Raw genomic sequence first — 12,121 nt, 5'->3', positions numbered from 1 at the left:
ACAGCAACAAATCTCCTTCCTCACACTGTGGAGAATTTCTGAGTCACCAACTCGGATTCCAGCACTGGGGATGGGGGGTGGAAGCATATTCTCCAGAACAGTCACAGAAAACTTCATAATAGAGTAATTCTGGAGACATTTGGTGTTTTAAGAGAGGTAGACACTTGTGTCTAAGGTGGCTCAGAACTCCCAGAGTATTCATTATCATCATGTAAGGCTCTTCCATTACAGAATAAATATTCCCTGAAGAGGAGGACCACAATCTCCTGCCTGGATGTCTGGGATGGAATCAATGACAGACAGCAGATCTCTCTCAGGAAAGACCTACTTTGTACCCAGTGCCATCCTATTCTCTTCTATATGGCCCAGTGTCTTCCTCTGACTGAGGGATCTAATTTATGATGAGGTCTGACCATTTGGCAGTAATTTAATTTACAACATAAAGCACCGCAGTCTTTTAGCATGGATAACAATGCAGTGTTGATGGTTACTGGGAATATGAGTTGCATCTCCCAGTTAAGCTACAGCCTGAACATAACAACAGAGAAGTAACACATGTTAGAAGAGCTTATGGGGACTATGACTGCAGACCAAAAATTATCTGTACAGCTAATCTCCGTGGCTGATAAAATGTCTGGTGCAAACCAGCCAAACTATCCTTGGAGTGTCACATTTTGGCACCAATTCAAATGACAGGCATCTTTACAATAACTGTGTCAAGCTAACTGTTATTCCACCCATCTGACAGGAAAAAATTAACACACAAAATCTGTAACACTCCCAGGAATCCTGGATCCCTGCTCTGATTGAGAGGAGCTCCATGCTTCACAGTCTGACCCCACTTACATTCTGTGAACAACCTCCCCGTTCTGGCTGGCTACACAAGTCAATGGGCTGGCAGGAAAACCCATCCCCTTCATATCCATCCATGCAGATGCACCTTAAAAGTATAAACACAAAAGGAACACAGGTAGAGCAGTCCCTCAAGCAAGCAAGATTGATTTCTAGCAGGTTGGCTGCAAACAATCCTGTGCAGCAACTACACAGACACACAGCCACAGGGGTGGCAGCCATGTGACTGCCCAATGGCAATGTGCCCCTGAACGTGCCACAAAGACTGACCTTGCTGTGTCATTGAGGCTGCAGACAGCATGCTGATGGCAGTACTGGGACAGCCCACTGGGGCCACAGTTCTTGGATGACTTGTCACAGAATTTCCCGGTGTAGCCTTCCTTGCAGGACCAGGACTGACACACACCCCCACTGCCAGGCCGGTTGTCACAGACACCATGGACACAGCCACAATCTGTCAAGTACATGCAGTAAGATCAGTAAGTACAAAAAGTCCAGAATCCACCACAGAATCCACCAACTTTCCTTCAAAATCTCTTGTTACACCACATGATCATTGCTTTTTTTTTTTTTTGACAGAGGGATGTCTGCTGAGAGAAATCCATCACAAATCAAGCCTGGCCAGGGAACAGATCCTGTGACTGCCTGGGTCCATGTTTTCTATGGGCTATAAGAACAGGCTCAAAATTCAGGCTATCAAGCTCAAGGTCACTGTCTTTGGTTTCCTAACAGGAGAGATCTAAAGTAGGTTGATGCTTCCAACCACCACCACTACCACTGTCATATCAAACATGTTTTCTTCACTGTTGTTTGAAAGGACACACATGATGACATTTTTGTCACTTCTTTCATTATGCTGGTCTTGCCAGAAGAGAATCCAATATACATGAATTTGCACCATTATCCTTGTTCTACATTTTCCTTTAGCCTCTCCATCACAGTTACCAACCTTCATCACAGTTCTCGCCATGCTTGTTTGGGTTTGCACAAATGTGGCAGGCTGTGCCTTTGAAACCTTCAAAGCACTGACAGTTGCCATTCCCTTGTATGCCATCGCTGCACTGGACAGAAAAAAAGGAAAACCAAAGTGATTGAAACTCAGGGAAATGCCAAGGCATTGATATCCATCAAAGGCACTTTGATACTAGCAGTAACAAATAGGACTTTGAAGAGTGATGGTAGTAATACAAGATCCCACAGAGCCAGAGCTGTCCCCAACAGCATAACCTTACTCACACTGGGTGTGTACAATTCTCCCTGGATCTTCTGTTACCACTGCTGCAGGTTTAGCCTTGGAGCACAAACTCTGAATTGTACTTATCTAAAACTACACTCTCAAACCACACTGATGCAACTACTCGTTGCAATGCAGCAGGATCCTCCACACTTACATTTCCCCGGCCATAGCATGGACTGGAAAATCCCCCTGGGCATGGCATGCAGTCTGGACCAAAGAACCCTTTGCAACATCCAGGTTTCTGAAAAAAAGAAAAGAAAAAAAAAAGCAAAATTGGTAAGGTATGACATGATTTAACGAGTTTCTCAGAGTAATCCTGTGCTCATAATTCTGAAATTCTGGTCCTTGTCTCCACCATGGAGGGAAACAGATTGTTGCATTTGGCATCTGTGTTTCTTAGAAGGTCCTGCACTTAAATTATTTTTCAACAATGCCCCTCTTCCTGCTCACTGCCTGTTCTTGGAACAAACCATTATTTTTTGCTTGCTCTGTGACTTCAACACACAGGGCCCATGTTTTTATGAGTTTTTAATTCCTTGTAATGCTGGCCCACTCACTCCTACTTTATCCTTGCCCAGGACTGCGTTCCTGTGGAGGGATGTAGCAGTCCTGGATTGCAGGCCTGACCAAAGAAAGAACAATCATAATACAAACAATCAGCAGTATTTAATGAAACACCCACAAATCATTCCATAGAGTTGGCACTGCGAGAGCTCAGGAGCTGCAGAAAAACATGAGGTCCATAAATTCACAAAGAGAGATTTTCCCAAACCATCTGACAGTGGTTCATAAACAGGATGCAATCACTTCACAGTTTACAGCACTTTCCCTGTGCTCAGCTTCCTTTGGGAGAAATGATAAAGCTGGGACACTCCAGTTAACACTGCACCATCATGGCTTCCTACAGCTCATCATAAATGGGATGTCTTATTTAATTTATTTATTTCTTTTTTATTTATTTATTGCAGTCAGGTTTAACTGAGCTGCTCTCTAACATTTGCAGTAGGTTGGTACCCTGTGTTCTCTTGGACAAAGGAAAAGCAGGTAGCTCATTTATGTGATGGTCCTGGGGACAGCTTTCCTTTTGCTCCCATTCAGCCCTCTCAACTCAGAGTAAGAGCTCTTGGTGAATGAGGAGGAGTGGAGCTGAGCTCCTTTCCGAGGGAATGTGTTCTTCCATCACACTCACCGTGATGGTTTGATTGCAGTACCTAGCGCACCCCTTCTTCAGAACATTCAGGCCTTGTGGATCATGGATGTAAACACATTCTTTTGGGGAGAGTGTTGGTTCCTGTACAAACAAAACAAGCTATCAGCACTGTAACCTTCCCCTTTGCTCTTTTTGCTGAAGTGAGCAACTCTGTGCCTATCTCTGAGCTGAGGAAGTTCACTCAGGAGCCAAGGTGAACACAATTATGTCAGGCCTAGGATGAACCAAGGCACACAGTGGCCTCCTCTTGCTCCCGAGACTCCCCAAGGCTGAGCCAAGGTGCTGCCCTTTAGTTCTAACAATAGTGGCTATGATAAGGGAGAGAGCAAGTGCAGGGGGAGGAGACAAGGGGGAGATAAGCATGGTGGGGGCAAATAGACAGTGAGAAAGAGGAGAGGAAAGAGATAGGAGAGGGGAGAAGGGAGGGAGACTGGGGCATAGGGGGAGTAAGGAGAGAATGAGAGAGGGAGGGAGGGAAGGAGAAAGATGAAGGTGAGACGAAGAGAGGAAGACATAGGAGAAAGGGCTCAAAAGATTTGGAACAATGCTCAGTGACCTGTCTTGAAGTTAGGCAAGGGCATTACTGGGCCCCAGATAATTCTGCCTTTGTCAGCCTCAATCAGAGAGGAAAATGAGCAACTAGTGATTTTGTAGAGCTCCATTTCAGACATTCATGCTGAGACTGAATTACCAACTTCTCCAGAAAGTCAGATTTCTCAGAGGACACCCAAGAGTTTCAGGGTGGTGAACACCTCTCTGGCTTTCACAAACAACATCTTGGGTCTGGAATTCACGTTGTGATTTCCTGGAACTCGCTGTTCTGCTAACCTCAGCATGGGATAATTCAAACACCAGCATTCCTCCTTGCTCCACCTTCAGCTAGCTCTGCTCATCTCCAAATCAGCAGGGAGCACAGGCCAGGAACAAACTGTTTCTCACCCTCTGCAGTGCAAAAAGGTTGTGATTCTGTGACCGTGATTTAGGCAGTGGCAGTACTTGATGCTACTAGCAGAATCAGGCTTGCTTCTGAGATTCTGGAGGAGCTGACAAACCCTGCATGTGAGCAGGAAAGCTCTGCCTGAGGCAGAGCAGAAGTGCTAAAAGCTGCATGTCTACACCACCATTTACACCAGAACTTCTCACCATGCTCCACATTAATTCAGCAAGCAGACCTGAGAACAAGAGAGTGCCCAGAGCAGTTAGTGGGCAATAGTCTGGGATCAAAAAGCATGGATATGCATTCTCTAACAAGCCTCCCTGCTGGCTGCCTTTCCTGCTCTCTATTTATTTGAAAGCGGCTTGAGTTAGGCACACTATCAGTGTGTCTGTTTGTCATCATGCAAGGATGAAATTACAGAAATAACTACTAATATTTACCATTTCCTTGCTGTCAGGTGGGCAAATGCTGCTGTTGAGAGCCTCACAATCCACACAAGAGCCCTGTTAGGAGAAGAAGATGCAAAAATGTAATCTTCTCAAAGGAACCCCTTCCCCATGCCAAGAATGCTACAGAGCTACTATATATATATATGTATATATATACTGTATATATATATATACAGTATATATATACAAAACACCACAACATGTGTCTGAAATATTTAACTGCTATTAGTTCCCACACTCTGAAATGTGCCAAGTTTATCATGTAAATAAAATTTCTCATGTGTCTCAATGAGACGATTGCACCTGCCGGCAAGATGGGGTCTGTCTCCACCTTCTGAGTCTCTTTGCCATTAGACATGCTGCTAGGCTGGAAAGCATTAGCAGCAGGACTCCATCCAAGGGGCATCCAAGCAGCAAGACTCTCTGAATCTGCAAGTTATGTGGACATTCTGCCCCCTTGGGATTCACTGTGTCTCTCCAAACCTCTTGCTATTCAGAACCTCATCTTCTTTCTACAGTAACCTACCAATGATCAAACTGGGGAGCAAGTACCTCAAATATTGTATACAAAATGGTTCAAATGAGAATATTGCAGAGCATTTGTAGGTCTTGCTACTGAATGTCTGCTTCCTGTCCAGGCTACTGGACATTAGTGCTGACAGAGGTGGGAACAAAGCACTGTCAGCTGAGTTAGCAACTCCAGTGGGAAGAAGATCATATAAAGGAAAAGGCTAATGTACTTTGGAATCAAAGGTAGGATGGGTGCACGGAAAGAACAACAACCTACAAGGAACATTTGCAGATTAGCAGGAAAGCAGTGCCAAGTGCAAGCAGAAGAAACACTGACAGTGATGACTGTGCCAAAGCTCACACCAGGGGAACTCTCAGACAGAATACATTTCCCAAATGCAGTTTACACAGCCTGCTTTTGTCCCTCCTGGTGAGTGTGGGGTGCACAGCAAAGACCAGCTGTGCTTGAGCATGAGAATGGGAGAGGTTGACTTACCATCACAATCTTATGCTGCTCTTCATTGCATCTGTGAGGCAAAATGGGAACAATTGAAGGAGGGATGAAGATGCCATCCAAGGTATGAATGATACCATTTGATGCCACAATGTCCCGCATGTTCAAGGGGATCCCGGATTCATCCATCAGAATTCTTCCCTGATGCAGAAACACAATTTTAGCCCATTAGACAGAATAAACTACATAAAACCAGTGCAGCAGATGGTTCACAGCATCAAGGGCAATTACACAAATGGTCAAACCTCTAAGTGGAGTTACAGATTGGATAAGAAGCAAACTAATTCAGTGATCTCATTCAAGTCTAGCTTTTTAAGCAGAGGAAAAAGCAGAGGTGGGCTGAAACCACATTGTTCAGAACCACATCCAGACTTTCTCCTAGCACAAGAAGGCTTGCCCCAAAGGGTTTTGATTCACACTTACATCTGCACTAATGTTGATGGTAAGTATCTGGTTAGCCATTGTAACAATGTGTGGCATCATTATCAGCTTCTCTACAGTCACCTGAAATAAAAACACAAGGGGGTGGTACCATGAAGAAGCAGGATCATTTCAGTGCAGCTTACAGAATTCTTCCATGATTCCTGCCACTTGAAAAACTTCTCAAGGTGACTTAGCATTTACATCTCATGAAATACCTTAGAGACAAACTATGGGTCAGAGGGTAATTCAGGACCTTGTGTGAACTTTTTGCAATACCACACACAGCAGTGCTGGTGGCAACTTGCCTTGGTTTTATTCCTTGTTTAGGTAACAGTCCAGCATAGCTGAAATCAAGTCTCACTAACAGGGTCTCTTACTAATACAGCTGCAAGTAGGGTCAGACTAATAAGGGTTTTTTCTAGGACATATTCAATAAACAATGAAAGTTCAGCCAGAAGCATAATAGAGAACATATTTTTACTGAAAAAATAACCTTAAAGGCAGAACAAAAATGTAAACTGCAGCTTCTGTACTAAGCAACTTAATGATTTGAGTAGAGAGAAGTTCTGAGAACCAGAACAATTATTATTTTTGTGTCCTGCAGCAAACTCTGCTGGACAATATTTTCATTGTAAAGGCCATCCAACTAGGGAGCACCACCACTCTGAAAACTCAGAGTTTCTTGATGGAGAGCACAGCTGTTCCTTTTGGCAACCCCTTTCATGGTAAACATTTTGCCAAATCAGATCCTGATTTACATCTCTGCTACTCCAGGGGAAGACCAAGAAGTAGCAGCTGAAGTCATCAACACTGTGACCTCTATGCCAGACAAGAGAGTTGCTAAGGTGTTGGTCTGAAGGAGGTCTGGAGTTAGAGATGCCTGCCTTACCGCTGCTGAAGTGTAGATGTGATGTTTCACGAGTTCCTGAAGCTTATTTATACCCTAAGGAAAGAAGAGAACATCAGAATTAGATACACCTTCGATGCTCAGGAGTAAGAGGAGGCAATTACATTCTCTTTTAGTCAATGACTGGCAATGCCAATGCCTATAGCAGGGAATTCATGTGGTGAATAAGATCCTTCATTTTCCCCTGCCCAAAACTGGGATGAGGAACGAAAGTCAAACACTGGATTTAAACCATCTGGCTAACCATATTTCTCACTTCAGGTTCCATCAGCACTTCTGTCTCAGAGCTTTACAGAAACAAAGACATGGTTTAGCTACCCCCAGGAAGAAAAACTTTCAGCAACAACCAGATACATTGCATGGAGTCATTCCAGCACAGCCCGGTGCAACTCAGTCAGCTCAGGATGTCTCACAGTACTTTGGGCTCTCACCTCTGTGAAAAGATAAATGAGCCTTCCATCTCTCAGCGTATCCACACCATCATTGCTGGGTACAAATACAGTGAAGGGCCCTGGTCCATCCAGTATTGCAGGCAGGCCACAGTTCTGCAAACACAATAAGACAGTTTCATCATGGATCTAGCATGGGTCAGTGGAGGGGGGTCCATCAGGAAGTGAGAGGAAACATTAAACACAGCACTAAAGGCAGAGCTGTTGTAAAGTAAAATGTGCAAGAGGCAACTGGACACCTAGGACAGGTGTGTGATAGAACTGTGAATGTAAGCCACAAAACACAGCTGGGACAATGAAGCCACTGGTGGGAATGCAGCAAATACGAACAAGGGAGTCCTGAGCTAATGCTCCCTGCATGCTTTAACCACATAAGCACACATACAGAGACTAAACTGTGGTCAAGAACTAAACATGCTTTGAAAAACAAATCTCCAAGGACAAGGGGAAGGGGATGTGGGAAGCAAGATAGAAAAAAGGCATGTAACCTTGCTGCTTGTGCCAGATCCCCTACATATGTGAAAAGTCCAATCTTTTCCATTACGTTTGCTTAGGTAAAATAAGAAAATTAAAAAATGACACAGAATAAAACATCCAGAAAGAAAGCCAAACCACTGGGATGTATTTAAATACTATTCAAAATTCCCCCCCAAGCAGCAGCAGGGTTTGTACAGCAGCAATACCACAGCTTTCTGGGCAGACACAAACTCACCTCCAGTATAGTTTCAAATCTACTGAAGATCTCCATTGAAGCAAGAATCTCACCAATGGTTTTCTGCAAGAAGATACAATGAGGGAAAACATCACTGGGGCTGAAGCAAGGTCTGAGCACATATTGCAATGCCCAGCTTGAGGTTTGCACGTAAAGATCTACAAAAGACCATCATCCTCAAATAGATGGGCACAATCTAATGATTATTTGCCTCTCAACACAAAGACAACTTTTTGATTATAATTTCAAAATGCAGACCAATTAAAGAAAACCTTCATTTGATTTTTATGTGAAAAATGTTTTTCAATACTTGTCCTGTAAGACACATATTCTATAAGATACAACTGAAGAAGAGCTCATTTGCTATGATTTGATTCCTGAAAGTAGAACTGTCTACTCATCCAAGCACTGTAAAAGCATCATTGCAAGACTTTTATCTGGCTTATGCAGTACTATTAGCTACTTTTAATGGTATTTTAATAGTCCCTGACGGGCCATATCAGAGCTGAAAACAAAATTGCCTTTTCCCTTTAAAAAAAAAGCCTCACTAATTTGGAAGATTACCGATGAAAATTGCTCTATTTTTTAAAGTGTTCTGCTGTCCCATGAAACAGAAGAAATATGAATGCTTCTGTACCTGTGGGTTTCTGAGGTTATCAGTGCTGGTTTTTCTCCTGAGGCTGTTAACAATATGTATGATTCCATTGGATGCTGGGAGGTTTGATTGCAAGATATTGTACAACTCCCCTGGCAGGTCTTGATACCGGAAAGATTTGATGTACGTCTGGGTGATAATAACAACAATAACAATAATAGTAACAACAACAACAATAATAATAATAAAAGGTCATTTCATTGTGGTATATCTATGTTACCATGATGGATTTAAAAATCAGTGCTCTCTGCCAATGGGTCAGCAAGGGGAAGGCACAGCCAGAGTTGCTCTCGAAAAAGTAAATTTAAGGGATGGCCCTGGTGAGTGATCATCTCACTCTACTTGAGTTTGGGTGATATTTTGATCCTGAGTGGTACTTTTAAGTCTTATTACAAAAAACAAACAAACAAAAAAAACACCTGGGACACCCTACTCCAGAATTAAGTTTGAGTGTGAACAATGTTTGATAACAGCTCTGGATCACAAAAGGATGCCCTTACCATCACATAGCTGATTTGGAGGCAGTCCTGGAATTACAGCTTTGAATGCAGCTTTTATTGACTCATGCCTACAATGAGTCTTCATAACAAAGCCAAAACAGTCAGGCTCACTGAATTACAGGGCATGTATCTGGTCCTTCTACTTTGTATAGAGCCATGCACTGAAGCCTGGTGTGTGAGGGCGTCCCAAGGTTAACCTACAAAGCAAGCACCCCAGTCTCGGTGCTGCAGCCATGATTCAAGTTCAGGCAACCACAGCTTTCCTGTGCTTTTCATTTTACCATGAGCATTTTGAATTGCTCCTCCCTGCCCTAAACTTCAATTTGCATCACTGAGGATTCTGTCTGAAACAAAGGGAGGGCAGACTTCCCAGATCAAAAGACTCCTAAGTAAACAAGCAGGAAAGAATTTTTAAAGGAGCATTGACAAGCTCAGTTCACATTCCCCTGCTCCCAATAGTGCTTTGTCCTTTTTGATGTATTATGACCTAGACCTCAAGGCCAAGGCTGGATCCTCAGAGAGGAAACATAGGGCTCTCCCCCTTGGCCACCTGTGAGCATGCATGCAGGAAAGGTGCAGGATGGAGAGACAGCAGTGGATACTGGAAAATATGAGTCAGTTGGAAAAGGAAGTAAGCGCCTTCCATATCAGAACACAACAATGAAAATTTCTTTGCTAGGAAGACTAAGAAAAATAAAACAGAAAGAGAGAAAAAAAGAAACTACAAGAGAAAATATCCAGCATGTGGCTGTGTCCAAGCACACAAACTCCAAGGGAGCATTCAGTCTGAAGAGAGACTTGGTTGCCTCTTCAATGTCAGCCACATGGATATTGTAGCTGCTAATGATGTAGAGAAGAGTTCTCTTCTCCAGAACACAATGCATATAGAGAAAAGACCATTCACAAATCAAATTCTGGCTAATTGGTTGTCTGTGAGACAGGAGATATGGTTGCTTGGGGTGTCTGGTCTTAAATCACCTTGCTTTGGACTGCCCAAAGGAGCTTCTTCTTCTGATCACACAGAAAGGTTTTCTGGTGAAGAAAGCCCATCAAGGAAACCATGCTAAAGCTCCAGTCTGTCCTGTGTGAAAACAGTGGCCCAGGCCTTCAGGACATTCCTTACCTGGCTACTGAATGTCAGCGGATGTCCTGACAAGGTCCACATAGTCTTGGCTTTTATCATGTCTTCTATCAAATGCAGACCAGGAACAATGTGCATTTTGCACAACTGCTCAGCAGTGGTGTCCTTTGGGGAGGAAAGCCCACATAAAACAGATAAATAACACATTCTTTCAAAAACTTTATTTACCACAACACTATTTTTCTCCCAGCTAATACACAGCGAGAAATTCTTAGCATACAAGACTGAGACTTCCTCTTCATTTTTATTCACTGGAGTAGCACTCTGATAAAACTCTTCCTTGTGTTTATGTACACACCCAAGAGGTAGACTGATTAACCTGAAAGTGACTTTAGAGGAATCCCCTGGACAGAAATCTATTTGACTTGGACAATTTAAATACTATCCCTGCATGCTCCAGATTATAATATTTGCTGAAGCTCACCAAACACAATCTTTACCTATGCTAGACCATGTAGGTGGTGAAATCTAATCTGCTGAAATTACATTTAGTTTCTTCCTTTCTTCTCTGGGCTTACCATTGTTGGTTCTTTTTTAAAACAATCCTCTGTCAATACTGATTTAGGTGGAACTGATCCTTGGGGGAACAGGTAGACTAGGTAATTTGGGGCCTCTCCTGATATATTTTCTATGGATCCAGAACTTACTATTTTTGACCATAAGTCAAAATTCCAATACTTTGGTGTAATACTTGGCCCCTTTTGAAAATCACACCCTCAGGTAGTAAAAGCCACTTAAAGTTTTAAGAACAGCCTACACAAGAGATTTGAGCTTTAAAAGAAGAACGGCCAGAAAGTATTACACTTCCTGACATTAAAAACAAACAAACTGTCAGTGTTACAGAAAGAGATAGAGGTTTTAAAAATAATGTGAGAGATGTAATATCCTCTGTAAGACTGCAACTTACCCAGACAATGAAGAGTATTCCCAAGAGATGGTTTCTATAAATAATGCCTGCCAAAACTCCTCTCTCATATCAATCAGTTTTTACAGGCTGCAGAGCTCAGGCAGGAAAGAACCTTAAGATAAAAATTTGCTAAAACCAAGAAAACTTACGTTGAATTCTATTCTATCCAGAATGGGAAGAAGAGATGGTACAAAGACTGTGAAGGGCCCATATTTAGTCAGCAATGTTGAGCAACCAGAAGCTGTAAAAAGAGGGGCAATGTGAAGCAGTTACACAGCTATGGTTTAACCATAGCAATAATTATTCCTCTCATAAACAGCACAATTCAATCTACACATTACTGGCCTGATGCAACCAACAAGTACTTGTTTACAAGGAAGCAGAGGAGTTAGACACTGCTACTCTGTCCCCAGTTTGATCCATGCCCCAAGCAAAATAAAAAAAAAAACATTTACCAAACATTTTCTTGGCGACATTTAGTTTCCTGGTAAACCTTCCTCGCAAATTGTGCTGATTTATCTCACCCAAGAGATCTTTATAGCAACTTCTCCCATCTCCAATCTCCCCTTCTTTACACACACAGCTATGAGACAAGAATGAAACATAACAAACCATTATAAACCAGTTTGCAACACATTCAAGAAATGTGAGTAGAACATGTCAATACCTACACTTGAAAAACCAATCCCAGCTTTAAGATCTTAGAATCATAGAATGG

At 42.7% G+C, this 12,121-nt stretch overlaps 1 protein-coding gene across 8 annotated transcripts in view; it reads right to left on the bottom strand.

The window, feature by feature from the left end:
* The window catches only part of STAB1 (stabilin 1), a 57,245-nt gene that overhangs the window by 25,286 nt on the left and 19,838 nt on the right, over positions 1-12,121 (bottom strand). For all 8 annotated transcript variants that reach the window (XR_014854766.1, XM_085072839.1, XM_085072837.1 and 5 more), the window contains 15 exons: positions 11,859-11,986; positions 11,553-11,644; positions 10,479-10,601; positions 8,838-8,984; positions 8,201-8,263; positions 7,471-7,584; positions 7,022-7,075; positions 6,133-6,213; positions 5,692-5,850; positions 4,677-4,739; positions 3,279-3,380; positions 2,244-2,330; positions 1,802-1,913; positions 1,123-1,306; positions 847-940 (listed from right to left, as the gene is read on the bottom strand). Coding sequence is in view for 7 of the 8 variants with exons in the window: in XM_085072839.1 (XP_084928965.1) it covers positions 847-940; positions 1,123-1,306; positions 1,802-1,913; positions 2,244-2,330; positions 3,279-3,380; positions 4,677-4,739; positions 5,692-5,850; positions 6,133-6,213; positions 7,022-7,075; positions 7,471-7,584; positions 8,201-8,263; positions 8,838-8,984; positions 10,479-10,601; positions 11,553-11,644; positions 11,859-11,986 (1,603 nt within the window). In the remaining variant the exon portion in view is untranslated. The remainder of the gene's footprint in view (positions 1-846; positions 941-1,122; positions 1,307-1,801; positions 1,914-2,243; positions 2,331-3,278; positions 3,381-4,676; positions 4,740-5,691; positions 5,851-6,132; positions 6,214-7,021; positions 7,076-7,470; positions 7,585-8,200; positions 8,264-8,837; positions 8,985-10,478; positions 10,602-11,552; positions 11,645-11,858; positions 11,987-12,121) is intronic.

This window comes from Lichenostomus cassidix, chromosome 12 (genome assembly GCF_008360975.1).
Source record: "Lichenostomus cassidix isolate B80296 chromosome 12, HeHo_3.0, whole genome shotgun sequence".
NCBI lineage: Eukaryota > Metazoa > Chordata > Aves > Passeriformes > Meliphagidae > Lichenostomus > Lichenostomus cassidix.
This window is presented reverse-complemented; position numbering and strand designations above follow the sequence as displayed.